General features: G+C 44.7%; 1 protein-coding gene across 4 annotated transcripts in view; it reads right to left on the bottom strand.

Moving 5' to 3' along the window:
• MICU1 (mitochondrial calcium uptake 1) overlaps window positions 1-16949 on the bottom strand; it is an 88550-nt gene that overhangs the window by 56371 nt on the left and 15230 nt on the right. For all 4 annotated transcript variants that reach the window (XM_053949607.1, XM_053949610.1, XM_053949609.1 and 1 more), the window contains exons 4-5: window positions 12091-12268; window positions 6508-6670 (exon numbers count right to left, since the gene is read on the bottom strand). In XM_053949607.1, coding sequence (XP_053805582.1) covers window positions 6508-6670; window positions 12091-12268 — 341 coding nt within the window. The remainder of the gene's footprint in view (window positions 1-6507; window positions 6671-12090; window positions 12269-16949) is intronic.

The following is a 16949-nucleotide window of genomic DNA, read 5'->3' as shown; positions in this document are numbered from 1 at the left end:
CAGGGAAGGGAACGGAGCTGGGGAAGGGGCTGGAGCCCCAGGAGCAGCTGAGGGAGCTGGAAAGGGGCTCAGCCTGGAGAAAAGGAGGCTCTGGGGGGACTTTGTGGCTCTGCACAACTCCTTCCAGGAGGGGACAGCCAGGGGGGGTCGGGCTCTGCTGCCAGGGAACAGGGACAGGCCAAGGGGAAACGGCCTCAAGCTGTGCCAGGGGAGGTTTAGATTGGGTATTAGGAACAATTCCTTCACCAAAAGGGAGGTCAAGCACTGGCACAGGCTGCCCAGGGCAGCAGTGATGTCACCATCCCTGGAGGGGACGTAGTTTAGTGGTGGCCTTGGCAGTGCTGTAATGAAGGCAGGTTCTTCCCAAACCAATCCTGCTCTTCCATTCCTGTATCAGCCTCGCTGGTTACCCAGACTCCTGCCACAGGAAAGATGCATTTCAAGTCTCACCACATAATGAGCAGCAACTCAAGTATCTGAACTCTTGAACATCATTGATCTCTGAACATCTTTTCCAATGCAGATGATTCCACAAGCACACACAAGCACATTGGTTTCCACCAGTGTTTGAAATGGTCACCCTCCCAGCCCTGTTCAACAATCTCCCCTCTCCTCTGCTGCATTCATTAAGCTGCACACTTAAATTCCTCTGTGAAATTCCCATTACATTGGTCCTGAGAGATGAAGCAATTCAAAAGCTGAAAAGAGGTATTTATGTTCAATGCATGCACTTTTACTCTATACATTTTCTTTTTTAAGGACTTAGCTGCCTGCTTTTCCACAAGCCTTTAAACCTGACAAAAGGAAACCAACAAAGCGGGTCTGTTGCCTGATGCCTGGGGTCTTTCTTTAAATTAGATAAAAAGCCCCAAGAAGCTTTTCCCCCAAGATGCTGCAATAGGAATTCAGCATTTGTGTGGGCTGGTGAGCCAATGGATGGATGAGGACAATCCCAGCTGAACAAGGGAAGGGAAGAATGGCAGTTATTGCACCTCTGCTTTTCAAAAGGCAGAGTGTTATGTTAAAGCCACAACAGGATTGTCTCTAAGTGCCACACTTCCAAGACAAACAGCCCCTGGCTGGGCTATTGCTGACAGACTGCAGGAACACAGGCTAATAGGCATGTTGAACCAGGAAAAAAAGAGCTTTTCCACCTTTCACTGAGGAGCAGGGGCTGAAAAAGCATTCTCCCCGAAGTGGTTGAAAGGATTTCCTCAAGAGAGGTAGCAATGAAATCCAGGAGTCATTTCAGGAAGATACCTGGCTGCTTCAAGCTTTCCTGGGACACACTCCATGGCTAGTCTGGATTGCAATGATCACCCAGAGCTTCACTCGTTGTTTCTCTTTAACAAACCCAGAGTTTCCACCATGATCTGCCCCAAAATACACTTATATTTACCTGAGACCCTGCACAACACCTCACCTTTCCTTACACGTCCCTCTCGCTCCTGCAGCCAAGGGCTCTGCACCAGCCACTCACTGCCAGCAGTGTTTCAGTGACCTGCAATGATTTCCCAGCCAGCTCCCGTGGGATGTTTAACCACCCCTGTTTATTACTCCTACAAATTCTGATGCCACCTATCAGGAGCCCCAAATAAACAGCAGCACTGCCATGGAGTATCCAAGCAGGTAGCACCACTAGAAGTGTTATTTCAGAGTAGACTGACACATTTACTCACCAATACCAGGGATACAGGCTGCCACTTTTATTCATGTGATGGTACTTTAACAGCACTCTAAAAATAAAAATGGTTCAATATAAAGCGAAAATTACTTAACACTCACTGCCTGCCACAATAAGGAAAAGAGGGTGTTCAGCAGCAGAACCATACTCCCTGCATTTACTTCTCTCATTTTGCGCTGGGGAGGACATTTTCATGGAGAAGGAATGAATTATGTGAAGGAAAAAACACAGAATAACTTGTTCTTGCTCTTGTTCAGCAGTAGCCAAATCTAAAATCAAATGCTTATTATATTCCTATTGATTAACAAAAACATACTTTCCATGGATTTTCTCAAAGCCAACTAATTACCACACTTGATAAATATGCAGTCAATTATTAAGCTCTTCATGTTATCTTGTAAAAATAAATCCATAGGCAGTAGGTTATAGACTGCAGTTCTAAAAAACATTTTAAAAATGAGCTTCCAGGAGAAGGACAATTATATTATGCCAAGAACACAGTTGAGATCAATTAGAAACCACCATGATTTCCTCTGGGACACCAGCAGCTTCTCACTGATGGAAAAACCTTTTCAATTCCTGCCAGTCTTGATATCCTTGTCAGATTTTTCACATTATTTGGGTAACATTCACTTACGATCTGCTTTTTTTCCCCACTGCTTAATATATAACATGGACTCCTTTATTGCCAGAAGATGAATAAAAGGGCTAATTATGAAGACTAAAAAGCTGCTAACTGTGCTTGTGATATGCCACATTATGGCAGGAGAAAATGCTGGAGCAAGCTTTCCCCTCCAGAGCTGTAATCCAGCTTCTGATTGTTGTATTCAGAGTATTTCCCCTCTGAATCTAAAATGTAATCTGCAAGCAAACAATGAGCTGCCTGAGACTTCTCAGGGGACAACAGCCTCGTGCTCAGGTTCAAGTCCAGGAGTGTTTTGTTCCAGGAAGGAAGGATTAAGGGTTCTCATCTATCTCCTCCTGCTCCAACAAGCCAGTCTCCCTGTAAGACATGCATTCCTAACACACCTGGTCAGCCACACCAACCTGGCACCTGTAAACGAGGAAGCCCTCATTTATGTGACTTTCAGGACATAAGCATACATATAAATGCATCTCCTGCTCCTCCCTGGCTCTTTTCATGGGGTCTCATGTCAGGCATGACAGGCTTAAAGATTATTCTTGCCCAAGCATTGTGTATTTCCACAGAAAAAGAGCTGCACCTTGTTCAGGAGACAAATGGAGTTACCTCTCACTTGCATCCTTGCTCTGAAGAGCTCTTCAGCAGATGTACCAGGAAGGAATAGAGAGTGAATTCCCAGAAGGACTGGAATCCCATAATCTCTGGCTTCCTTCTAGGTCTTAAATATCCCAGCTGACCTCTTTGTGTAAAAGAGGAACTTTAGGGAACTGTACCAGCCCAGGGAGTTCTCCCCTCCTCATTACATGAGTGCTTGTCTCAGTTCCTGGCTGATAGTTGTACAGGAGATCAGATCCATATTTCATAAACTTTAGTCAAAATTACAAATAATCACTCATGCACTGTTACCACCCCAGAGGCCAGCTTGTGCTCAGCTCCTCATGCCAGTTGAGACATGGAAAACAAACCATTCCTACCAGGAGAAGCAAGCTGCACACTCTGATGCAGGCACCAGCAATCAACTCTGTCCTTCAGGGCTCCTCTCCTCTGTCACCATCCCGTGCACAGAGCCTGCAGGGCCACAGCTGCTGTTTCTGCCTGGCCTTCAGCAGCATGTTTGGGGTCTCTTGCACTTGAGCAAAAAAAAAAACCAACCCAACCAAAAAACCTTCCAAGAGTTCAGGTTTTTGAGTTGCTGCTCATTATGTGGTGAGACTTGAAATGCATCTTTCCTGTGGCAGGAGTCTGGCCTAACCAGCAAGATTAATACAGGAATGGAAGAGTAGGATTGGTTTGGGAAGAACCTGCCTTCATTACAGCATGCTGGGATGAGATAGAAGAAGTATTTTTTACTTCTTTCAGTCCTTACTGCATAGGAAAGCTGAGCATGACACAGCTCCTTCTTAGTCCAGGATGCTCCAAAATACTAATTTTCCTCAGGAAAACAATCAGTGCACAATGGACCCAGATAAGCTTGGGGAAATGGAGGGAATCTTTGCACTTCCCACCAGAGTATTTTCAGCTTATCTTCAGCTGGTTTGGGACTGGGGTTCCAAGGAACCACCAGGCAGAAAACAGCCATCCCTTCCCATCCACTCTTGGAGAAAACTTACCTCTCAGGTATGAGAGGACATAGGAGAAAAAAAAAAAAAATACAGGACTGCAGGGAGTAGAAATCACCACCCACGCTTCTCCTGGCACTTGAACTTTCCAGATAGCACAGAAAGATTTTTTTTTTTTTTAAAGCAGCTTTCAAGTTTAATGCCATTCTTTGGCTTCTTCTGACAAACCATTCCAAGCTCAGCAAGATCATGTCATTACTTAAGCACAGCTTGCCTACTTGGGAATGCTGTGGCAGGAAATTTGACTGAACCAGAGAAAGCAATCTACAGGAGCTGAGGAATTGGCATTCATTTTCCCCAAGCTAGCAAAACACAGGCCAGAATTAAGTTGACACTTTACTGACAATAAATCAAACTTTCTCCTACGTAATCCATAAAAATGAATCAGGCACACAACACCTTAACAGTAGATGAGCAGTTTAAAAATAAATACAACGGGGACTCAACTACCTCATTACTCCAGATTGCTTATATTCCTCAGTGTTTTCTCTCCATAAAACAGCAGAGGCATTTACAAGAAGTTACTCCCTGAAATGATGACCTGCAGCTTGAGCACACTGAAGGATTACCTCGAAGAGGTCTCCTAGGAACACACCAGGCTACATCAGAACCCCAAGAAAGGCCTTGGGATGAAGGCAGGATGCTCCAGCCCCAGTGGAGGGCACACCCAAGTCGTGACTCAGGATGAAATCAGCCCCAGCATTTCCCAACTAACCTGTAACCCCAATTATCCTATGAGTCAAAAGCACCAGCAGGGTGTGAAGTACAGAACTCATCTGGCCAGCAGGTAGCACTCTTTGTTTTCAGTTTCTGGTGTGAAAACCAGACCTATCTTCCTTTTATTTTTTACTATTAGCTTTAAAAACATTTCAGAACAAGGTTATGGCTGGTTTGACTTTATTGCAGCAATAAGTGTTTTACTCTTCTACTGTTCATTATGTGTTAAAAAAACCCATTTACTGTGATTGTGATGATGTGCAGAGCTGGTAAGGAACAACCACCCTAGAGCAGCTCCATCTAGAAGCAAACCCACAAAATTTCCCTAAGTGTTTTGAAGACAGATTTTTCAACTCAGCAAAATCCAAGATGCCTACCTTTCTTGCTCTGCCTGCTGATGGGCAGCCCAAGTTCAGCTTCCATCCCATTCCACTTGCTAAAAGCACCCAAGACCACTTTCTTCCCTTCCAAGCTGCTGTGTGTCACTGACTGGCAGCATTTGCAGGCACCATGGCTTCATGAGGCCATTTCAAGAGCCAGGATAACAATGGGAATACAATGGGAAGTGAGTGGCCAAGACTGATGAATTATTATTTCCCATTAGTCACCTCTGCTTGTCTCTGAGTGAGTTGTTTGCTCAGCATTCTTCCACCTATTTGCTGTACACACCCTAAAATGCACCAAGCATGTGGAAGAAATAAAAGAAGAAACAGATGTGTTGAAATGAAACACAGGATGTTTTCAGTTTTTAAGCTTACAGATAGGTGCTACTGCTTTTCCAAGTACCAATTCAAGGAGTTTGAGATAGACAAGATGGTAAACTACAGCCATCAATTCACATGGAAACTACAGCCATTTCCAGGGAAAATGGAAATTTAGGATGGAAACCTAAATATCAATTCACCTACATGCTTTAAACACTAATGCCAGGATTATTTTTTCTTCCCTCCTGCACACACTTCATATTGTTATTTTCTAAGCACAAGGGTACACAGTATTTATTTAGCAGCTGTCATCTAAGATATCAAAACAGTTTCACAATTTGGACATAAACCCCACACTCAAATATTTAACATTTGGGGGCTGAAGTTCTTCTTTAATGTCTGTAGAAACATGGAAGTTTTAATTTGGCAAAAGCCTGTTTTTGTCAGTGTGGGAGACCAAGAAACATGATCTCCCACATCTCACCCCAAACATGAATCTCTAAAATGGAGACAAAATGAATCTCTAAATTGAGACCCCAAACATGAAATGGAGACAAAAATCTCTAAAACGCAGACAAAAGCCTCCTGCTACATCACCAACCCCAAATATTCAAGACAAGAGCAAGTGTCTCTCTCCCACTTTTTGATTGCCAAACCCCACCCAGTACCACAAGTGATGTGTTTGTCTGCAACCCACATGGAATTGGGTGAAGATGGCAGAGATGAACCCTACCCTGACTAGCAGCATCACCTGGGGCTGCCTCAACCCCTTTGGAACCATTTAGGTTGGAAAAGACCCCTAAAATCATCGACTCCAACCTTTATTGCTGATGTTTTCCTTGCCAAAGCAATCTCCTTTTGTGGGTTTAGGAAGTGTTTCAGTTAAAGGTAATATTTCCCTATTAAATACAGGAAAAAGGCATCCCATCTGCTCTTCAGGGACTCACACCAGCCAGCTGTACTACACTACAACAGCATTTTGGGAAACATGAAAGGACCCAGGCTAATTTTGGGCTTGGAGCAGGAGACCTTCAGGAGATGCTTCCTAGCCCTGGCAATCAGAGCTGGGAAGTTTACAGACCAGGTGAGCAGAGACTGGGGAGTATCAGCTCTCCTGATCAGCACCCACACACCACTCACTCTCTGGCTGCTTCTCGTTGGGGGTGATGGATCTCACAAAATCCTGCGGGGTCATGAACACCTCGGACTCGCCGTGCTCGTTGATGACCTTCAGCGTGGCGAAGTATCTGAAGATTTTGTCTGGTGTGGAGTAGGCTCTGATCCTGTTCTCATATTCCATCACCTGGAAATGAAATTCAGCCAGCATTAGGTGTGCACTGTCCCTGCCCCACGGTGACTCTCAGTCCTCAAAGAGATTTGCTACAGGACAAGTTGTATGCAGCAACACAACTCTGGACACTTTTGGCATTATTCCTTTCAAAAGCCTTTTGAACAGCCAGAAAAACTGGACATATCAGCTGCTGATGTCCCAGGATTAAGAACAAGCACTAAAAATCTTTATTGTGAATAAATTTAGACTCTTCACGGTGGCAGAAGAAAAACGAATTCACAAAAGCTCTGAAGGTGCTTTAAAAACCTGAGCATAAGAAAACACACTGGCATCACATTTGTGAATCTAAAGCAGCCCAAAGTTTTAACCACAGTGTTGAAGGGTTTGATTTGTGATTAATATATGAAGTAAAAGAAAAAAAGTATTGGAAGGCTGGGAGAAACCTTTACTTTCAAGCAGAGTCTAGGAAAAAATCACTTGGAGCCGCAGCTGGTTGCTCAGTCACCCAAGCTCATTTTTTCCTCTTTTCTATCACATTGGCAGAGTTCCCCAGAAACTCAGTCTTCCCCACCAATCTGCTTCTACCTAACTCTGCCAGCAGTGATTTTTTTTTTTTTTGGTACCTAGAATAATTTTCCCCCCAAACAGCTGAAATTAATCAAAGACAACAGACAGCTTTTCTAAACAAAATCCCAACACAAGGCCACAAGGGTGGAAAAAGTCACAGACACCTACACTTCATCACGTATTAGCACAGAAACTTTCCTCCTCACTTCAGCTTTTCATTCCTGCATTATATGCTGTGCTTAACAGTCCATAATGTACTTGAAACCTGCAGCTGGCCAAGAGCCACAGGAGGAAAATATCCCCACCAATGATGTGCTACAAGAGAACAGGCAAGATCAAGGGTACTGCCAAGGCAGCTGTAGATCATTCCTGGCTTTGGTCCTGGTTCAGCCTTGTCCTTAAGTTCCTGAACAACTTCCTCAGCCTGATGTTTATCAGACAGAAAACACCCTCTCTAGTTTTTCTTACTTCTAGGATAAAAAAGAGCCAAATGTTTCAAATCCCCCAAGCCAGGCCTTGGTAAAGCAAATCCTCTCTCCTCTGTATTTGTCCCAGATGACACTACCTAGAATGAAAATACCTAAAGCATTCTCCCCACTCATTTCTGCATCAGCACAGCTTTTCCAGAATTCACATGTCCTTGCATCAACCACTACAGGCAGTTCCCTCCCTCCTGCAGGAGAAGGTTTTTTTTCCCTAGGCCCTTTGGACTTCCAATCAACAAACGTAATCCCACTTTTATTGCTTCAGTCCACAGGGTACTCCACAGCTAAGGGCATTGGAATGAGGAAAATTGCTTTATTGCCAAGCTCCAAGTAAAGATGACAACCACTTTTCCACCTCTTTCTGGCTTTGTCTACTGCTCCCACCTGGCAGGAGGCAGCTCCTCATGCCAAAGTGATCTTTTCACTTGTGGGTGCAGGCCATATCTCTACTCCTGCATGACCTGATCTCATGAATAACACCCCACCCAGCTTAATCAGCCAGAAACAGCTCAGTATTTTTACCTTCAAAGAAGACAAATAAACCCAAGGACAGTATGAAATCCCAGACTGGAGCCAAGAGCAGACACCACAGACCACAACCAGCTCCCTCCATCCATGGCAACCCTTCAACACAGCCTGCTTTCTAGCTAAAAAAAAAAAACTCATTAGCCAAATTTTCCAAGTGGAAAAATTTCTTGCAAGGTGCTATCAAATGCTTTCCCTCAACCCAGCTGGGCACAACTCAACAACCCCACTGCTGCACCAGAGACAGGAATCCTGACACTTCTGCCAGTAAAACCATGTTCCATTTTACCCCACTTGACTTCATATCCACAATGGCTCTTCCCTCTGCATCTGTTTTAAGCCCCTGCTAAGATGCTACTCTCAGGCTTGTTCCTTTCAGGTGCTTTTCTCCTCATGTTTAGAATATTTAGAGTATTACTTCCACAGCAACAACAGCTTACTAACAACATGGGCTCAAAACCACATCTCCTGTCTCATCTTACAGCACAAAAATGCACAATCTGGACCAAAAGAGAAGAATCTAAACTGCTTTTTAGCATCTCACAGGCTGCTTTCATCACAACTGAAATCTCACCTCTTCTACAAGCTTCCCTACAAGAAGGGAGCAAATGCAGCCGCACTTCTTCCCTTTTGCCTGCAGCTGAACTCACAATTACATCATTCTTGGTTATGAGCTAATCAGCTGGCAAAAACTGACAAATGTTGCAGCCCATCCCTCTGAGTGCAAGGCTGGGTGAAACACGAAGGGTCAAGAAGGGAGCAGCCAAGATGCTGCAAATGGGGAAAACTTCACTTATTTATGACTGGGTGCTGAACATCAAGTGGGTGATAACAAGAGTGGCCTGATCCCCCAACACAAAAGTGGAGTTAAGAGCCCATGTATTCGGGTGCAGACAACCATTTGTGAGGGTTTTTTGCACTGCTTCAAAGCCACCTGGACTGAAAATCATGCCAGGCAAGTGTATCCTCTCTTGACCTCTCACCTTTCCCTAGTACAAACCAGTGCTTGATGCAAGGAAGACCAAGTCAAAATTCTCATCCTGCTCCCAGAAATGCAGCCTTACATAATCAGGCACCTTCAGAAAGATGATATGACCCAAAGGGAAAAATCCCCTTTTTGCATTTATTAGTAGAGCATGTACTGGAGGAGAAAGACAAGTAAGTAATCCCTGCTGCTCTACAAGAATGCAGGTGCTGTTGAGACTGTCAATGTTTATGCTAAGCCTCAGGTTAAAAGAAAAAAAAAACCTAAATCCTATGCTGACATGAAAATAAAGCTCTAAATTAACATCTCAAGGCACAGAGCATCACCAGGGCCTCCCTGACTATGCAGCAGCACACATCTTCACAGGGTAAATTAATTAGGACTCATTTTCTTCGTGCTTCCTCCTGTGACACACACCCAAATGAAGGCTCAGCATGAGGAACATCCCAAGGCAAGATACCTGCAGGACCCAAACACTGCCAGTACATCTTGATAAGTCAGCCCTACTGCTGCATGCAAACACTTTTAGCAAGTTAATTAACACATCAGCCCGCCTCCATCCTGTATTACAGCTCATTAGCCTTCAAACTATATTGAGGCACTCAAGTAATTTTTTTCCTTTTCTGCCCTACATATCCAGGACCTACACACTGCACAGACAACACCTGCCTGGGAACCAACCACACACAATCCCAGCACCTGAGAGTGCTTTACGTTTCACCTTCCCCCTCTCACTGGATCACTATCTAAAACAGCAATGTCAAACTTAATTTATTGCTTCACCACTAATCATCACCTTCATTAAAAGCAACATTAGGATAACAAACAAGAGCTAAACACTTCCAATTAGGCTTAATTTTTTTGGAAGGAAAATCCCACGCTATTTTCAATTAATTAAGGGAAGAGCTGGGAAGTTTTTACTGTAGGTGGTGGTTTGTTGGGGTTTACTTAAACACGCAGAAGAGTCAAGAATCCCTGAGGTGCTACACAATCAGGGGAGCAGCACATCCTGGGAGCAGGGGCACACCTTCCCCTGTCATCTGAGCTGGCCACATTCAAACAGCTCCCAGGGTGACTCACTGCAGGGACTGCTGACCAAACACGGAGCAGGCACCTGGGACAATACCTGGCACATCCTGCGTTTAAAGGAGCTTTTGCAACATTGGCATTCAGGCCACACAAGGTACATTCTGTCTGGAGGCTGCAGAGAAAAGGCTTGTGTTGGCACAAAGATGATGAGGGCTGTCCCCAGGGAAATCGCTGCTCCTGAGTTCCTGCTGTTGGAGAAGGTACACCGGGATGAGAAGGGATCCAGGCCACACACTATTCCCATCTTTTAGGCATACCTGGCTTGTGTCTTATTTGGAAATCATGGCCATATTCCTCCCTGCCTAGTTTGGGAAGGAAAGAGCTGGTCAACACAGGCACATCTCAAACAACGGGAACAATAGTCCTTGCCTGTAAAAAAACTTCCTCTGGCTTCCCCAGCCAGCAGCCACGTCAGACAAAAATCAACCTTTACACTCACTGTATTCAAAAGTAAGAGTGTGGGTGGAGGTGGACTGTGGTTTGCTCTTTGCAACCTGCCTCCATCTGCTAACACTGGAAAAAACCAATAACCTGCTTTTCTTGAGTGGTACTGGCAAGAGCTGAAGTTGTCAGAACACCTGACACCCAGCTGCCATGAAAATTAGCAGCTTCCAAGAACCCACATTCCTGGACAATTCTGAATATCTCAGCACAGTATCTTACTACGTAACTTCACTGAGCTGCCACCAACATGTCACAACAGGAGAGAGTCTGGAGCCCCAAATACCACGAGGCACTTGAAATCTCAAGTTGTGTAATCTTTTCTGACCAGGAACCAAAATGATTCAGCAGCTCTAAAGGAAACAGCTCTTAATTTTTCATGAGAAGCTGTTAAGCCACTATATACGACTACCCACAATTTAACAGCTAATGAGATGCAACCTCCAGAATACAGGCTTAAAAATAAATATCAGAAGCAAATCATAACAAAATGGGAGTAGATTCTCTTCACAATTCCTTTCTCCTCTTTGGTGCTGCAAAGATATTACATCATCCAACGCAGCCCTATAAAACTGACATCCAGATGGGCTTAAAAAATAAAATACTGCAGTCTGCCAGCTCCCAGTTACAGGATTCTGTCAGATCAAATTACACATCCTTTAATAACAGTGGTTTCAGATAGTGCTAAACCAATTGTCAGTTCTGAGGTGCCCAAAGCTCCTGGAACTGCCTAACAGTGCAGGCAGGTCACAAGCCAACAATAGAGTTTATTACTCAAGTTTTCCTCCTCTTGAAAATGTGTCTGATCTGAAAATGAAATAGCCAGAAGCATCAAGAGAGAGCCAGGCCTAACCAAGAAGGGGGACCGAGGCTGTATTTCAACAAGCACATTTGCACAAAATAATTAAATGAAGAATTAAAGTACACCTTTCCTACAGTCCTCCCTTCCACATTCACTCTCTACTTTTTCCTGCATGCACTATATATAGTATATGTATAATGTATGTATAACCTCAGGCAAAAGGATGGACTCAGACACACATGCTGAATATACCAGGTGGTTTAGTAGCTTTGGCACCAATTCCCTGCTTTGTATGCACCATCCTAACAGCCATCAGTGCAGGAGCCTTGATTATCTTGGACATGTAAGCAGAGGTGGGAGAAGAGGTCTCCATTTCAGAGGATCGGTGCACCGTGCTTTCCAAATACACCAGTTTCAACGTGCAGAAACTCATGGCAACATGCTGAGAAAGTAGGCTCCCAAAAGAGTGAGGTCCCTCAGAAAATAAAGACAGGTACAGAGCAAGTTTTCCCTCTTGCAAGATGCCCAAGTTTGGTACCTTTCGGTCCCTGAACCCGGAGCGCTTCTTCTTCTTCCCTTCTGGCGGCACCTCCTCATCGCCTGATGCCACTGCCCTCCTGCCCTCGCTGCTGCTGCTCTCCTCCTCCTCCTCGTGCTTCATCTTCTCCCCTGGCTCTGCCCTCGGGCCGTGTCTGACAGAGTCTTCTGCATAGGCCCTGTAGCAGGGAAAAGAAAACACTCATTTAGGGAGTGACTGAGGGGTGCCACAAAACGGTCCTGCCAGGCTCCACCTGAGTGCAACACTGCTTACAGTTCAGTGGGGAGGGCTGCAAAGCAAAAGTAAAGTGAGCAGTCCCCTTGGAAATCAGTGTGCTTTCCCCTGTTGTAATCAAATTTCCACTCCACATCAAAACCCTGACTAATGGCCATAGTAAGTTTTCCCAGTCCAAATCACCCAGTGAATTATGTCACCCTCTCCCAAAAACTAGACATGCAAGAAACACTAGGAGAAAGGCCTATCATACCTCCTCTAGCACTAATTTCCACCTCTGCTTCCCCAAAAAGATGTATTAAGTGACAGAAATGTGTTTTACCATCAGCACTGCAGGATTCAGGATGAACAACCTTTTTGTTTCAACTCAGCTGATTTATTTTCTATCTCCAGCAGCTGACAAACTGTTTTATCCCCTTCTTCTACCAATGACTCTTCTGAACACCAGTGCTGCAGGATTTATGACAACAAAACTGGAGTTGTTTGTCCTCAAGGTGCAAATAAAACTCTGGCAGAGCCCAGGACCCCTTTTCCCTTGCTGTTCAAATACAAAGATCTTCAGTCAACTCTTTTCATAGACCAAGACTCAGCACTTCAAATCATTCAGAATCAGGAGCAACTCATAGAACTGCAACTGGCAATGGGATGATTAAATAAAAAGCAGGATAAATCCCTAAGCCAAACAATGCTCTGGCTTTCCCATGCTTTACTTGTAAAGCAGTTTAGAATCAGACAGAGCTCAGACCACATTAACATCAGTGAGATGATAATCTCTGAGGATCCCTTAACAAGTCACAAGCAACAAAACCAACGGTTTGACAAAATTATTTCTCCTTCTAAAGGACTCAAACAACTCAAGGAAACATCCCAGCCTGCCCATAATTTAAGTAAATCTGCCTTTACTTTGCATTCCTAGTGATTTATTTTGGACTAGTCACAGGGTATGGAGCTTACACACAGGTGCTGCTCCTTGGCCACTTTGGTACTGCCTGGAACTATGAATGTGGTCATTTACAGCTGTGTGAGTTTGTTTTAAAAGGGCTGCCTAGGGAGAAAAACAAAAACAAACCAAAATTTTTGAAGCTTCCCAAGCTCTAAACAAAAGGCTACACATACTTCATCCTACCAGTTTCCTGGAAAACACAGATGTGCTATGTAATACTAACAGAAGAGAGTCTGTGTCTGTCTCCCCAGGAATCACAGAATCATGGAATGGTTTGGGTTGGAAGGGGCCTTAAAGATCCTCTCATTCCAACGCCCTGCCATGGGCAGGGACACCTTCCACAGCTTGCAGCAATCTCAGCACATCAGATTCCAAGAAGGAGAAATGAGGGTAAGTGCTCCATCAATTAATTTAAATGCTACCAAAATAAAAGACAACTCTCTCCTTATCAGCAGCCAATAATTCACTGACAGCACAGTACAAGACAGATGGGAACGGGCTAAAGAACTGCAAACATCCACAGTACTGCTGGGAACAAGACACTTTATCATTTATGGAATGGTTTGGGTTGGGAGGGATTAGCTTAGATAGGGATTCAGAGGTTTCTAGTCCACAGTGGGACAGAACACAGCTCCATTACAGGGGTCTGATGTAATAAAATACACAAGTGTTCAGTCAAGAGCAGCATTAATCCTGCCTTTTCACATAAAAATGGAGTTTTACACACTTCCTGCTCTGAAAAGGCCCTGAGTCTCAATTTGCCAATATATATTTTTGAGTCTCACAGCAAAGCACCATCTTTATGGCCTCCACCAAACTTTCAGAGACAGGATCCAAACCGGGCTCCTCCACAAGTACCTTAAGGTAGGGAAACTCCTTCCCCAGAACAGTCCAGCAGCTGATCTCTCTTGGAGCATGAAGTCCATGCTGGCACCTGTCCTAAAGCCGTTCCTGAAAGTTTAATCAGCACTGGCACACCCTTGAGGAGCTGTGGGTTTGGCTGAAAATGCAGCTGCCAGCTGAGGCTACACCAGCAGCACTTGGAAAGCCCTTGTGCAGGCAGGACACCCATCTTAAATAGCTCTGAGGGAACCTCTTGGGAAAAGGGACAGAAAAGCAATAGGAAATCACCTGCCTATCTCCACAACTAAGCTATTGCATAGGAAACGTGCTGCAGAATAGCTGTATCAGGAAAGATTTGCTCCTGTAATGTGGGACTGACAGCTAGCAGACCAGGGAAGGGATAGATGAAATTGAAAAATCAAACTTTTCCAGCACATCCCACGCATTCCTTCAATCCATCAGGCTGTCAAGTCAGTTGCTCCAGCGATACAGACGGAGGCTGTTTGAACAGTCAGTTTTTTCCTCCCTCTGGTTTATCCAGGTAATTAACTCAGCTCCTCAGCCAGATCTCTATCCCAGCATCCAGGAAAATGAGCTAAGGAGAAAGGCAGAGTCTGCAGGCTACTTCTCAAGCAAGGTTTTAACAGCTATTCCTCACCTCCAGGCCACTGGCCAAACTACTACTGAATTAACCACTGAAGGCGCAGCTCTCTACGTGCACCTTCTCTGTGTATTTTACCACCCTCTGCTGAAATCCATACCCAGCCCACATAAAAAAAAGCCTTTCAGTGCAGATGTCAAGTATGGCTGGAGGAAAAAAATCCCATAGCTCCAGAAATATCCACCCTGCTGGCCTTCCCTCTCTCCTCCCATGCTTGATGAGGCTGACTTTGCAATGAAATTCCTGGTGCTGCAGCTTCTGCACAAAGGGAAATGAAAATACAAACACCCCCCCTTCACTCTGTGCCAAGACCAGCCACCAGCCTTTCCCCACAGAGTGGGCCTGCCCTGGATCCTGAACCCTGCTGCCAGGCTTCAACCATTCTGATCTCTTTTCCCCTCCAGTGAACTGAATTTGAATCAAAGACTACTTCCCACCCACTTAGCAATATCTCCTTTGAATCCTTGGAGAAGGCCAACAATGAAGTGTAAGATTAGATTCCTCATCCTCCCCAAAAACACTGAGCTACCAGAGGCCTGCAATGATAAATTCTCTCTTGGGGAGCCACTCTTTAAGAGAGCCAAACACATGCAACCATAGCATACACATGCAGGAAGGATGCTGGGACTCACACTGGGCATTGGCACAACACTCCAAGTTGCAGGTCTTCCAAAGAATCACAGCCCCTCACCTGAAAGTATTTTTCTTCTTTGAATGACAGAAGCAGAACAGCATGAAAAAAATCACAAAACTTTGTGCCAGAGATAACAGTGCTCAGTTATTCTAATCCTGAAGGCAGTAGCAAAGCATTCAGCTATCAGTTGCTGCTCAGCCTCAGAAGGAAATGTAAGAGATGGGCACTCAGGAGTCAGCAAAGATGCTGTCAGCAAACCAGAGGCAGGAGGGAGGAATCCTGCCTGACACGTGTTCCTCAGCTGACTAAGAGTTGCCATTCTCCCTGTGTGTAAACACCCGGGGACATCCCAGTGAGGTTTAAAAGCCATTTCAGTCTTCAGGGCTTTCATGCTGTAATGCAAAAGCAAGTTAGGACACAACATTCATAAAAACAGGCAACCTCCAGGGATCAGGAGAACTTCCAGCAAGGAGCTCTGGCTCACCCTCAGCTCAACCATATTCAGCACCTAAATTAGTTACCTGAAACTTTAATAAGGAATTCACCAGAGAGGTGAAGAGCCACAACCCAATTTTTCAGAGAGTGTTGCCACACTCACAGGCCTCTTTACTACTTTGCTTCCCTCCTCATCTCTCACATACTCAACACCAACAGAAATTGGCACAATGAATTTGTGGCAAGAACTCCACAAAGGTAGTCACCCTAATGCTGCAATGTCCTGACATTACCCCAATATCCTTGTGAGCATAAATCTGGTATTTCTTAATCCAAGAGATGCTGCTTTCATTTCCAAACAGAGCTGACCACAGTGGGGTATAGGGCTGTGCCCCCAGGATCTGATCCTTTCCGTCCCCCATGTCCATGGGAAAAAAACCCAGTAATTCAGCCAAAAGCCACTGGAGAGAACACAGTGTTCTTTCAAGACACCACTCCCAGACCAATGTGTCGTGAAGTCTTAGGAAAAAACCCTCAGCACAGCAATCCCAAGGAGAGTCTCTTAAGTGTGTCACCTCTCACAAAGAATTTAAAAAACCATAAAATTACAAAATGCTTTGGGTTGGAAGAGACCTTAAAGATCAGCTCGTTCCATCCGCCCAGTATGTAAACACATGAGAACTCTAAAAATAAACTCACGTGAATAATACAATTTTTCATCTTTTCTCCCATACATTAGGTTAAGTTGTACCTGACACATCCATAGCTATAAAACAGGTTTCTCCCCTCTTGACTATGTGGTTTCCTTTGTTTTACTACAAGAGACATTTTTGAAGTCTGTTTCAGCTGGCATATTTCCAGCAATTCTCCCATTAAAAATGTATTTTAAGCAAATTACTCTAAAGCCCCCGGGACACTGGTGCAAAAAAAAATCACTGCATTCTTAAACAGATAGAATCCCAAAACAGTTGGATTTGGAAGGAACCTTAAAGCTCCTCCAGTGCCACCCCCTGCCATGGGGAGGGACACCTCCCACTATCCCAGACTGCTCCAAGCCCCATCCATCCTGGCCTTGGACACCTCCAGTCAGCCACAGCTGCTCTGGGCAC

Source organism: Vidua chalybeata, chromosome 8 (assembly GCF_026979565.1).
Source record: "Vidua chalybeata isolate OUT-0048 chromosome 8, bVidCha1 merged haplotype, whole genome shotgun sequence".
In the NCBI taxonomy this organism is placed as follows: domain Eukaryota; kingdom Metazoa; phylum Chordata; class Aves; order Passeriformes; family Viduidae; genus Vidua; species Vidua chalybeata.
This window is presented reverse-complemented; position numbering and strand designations above follow the sequence as displayed.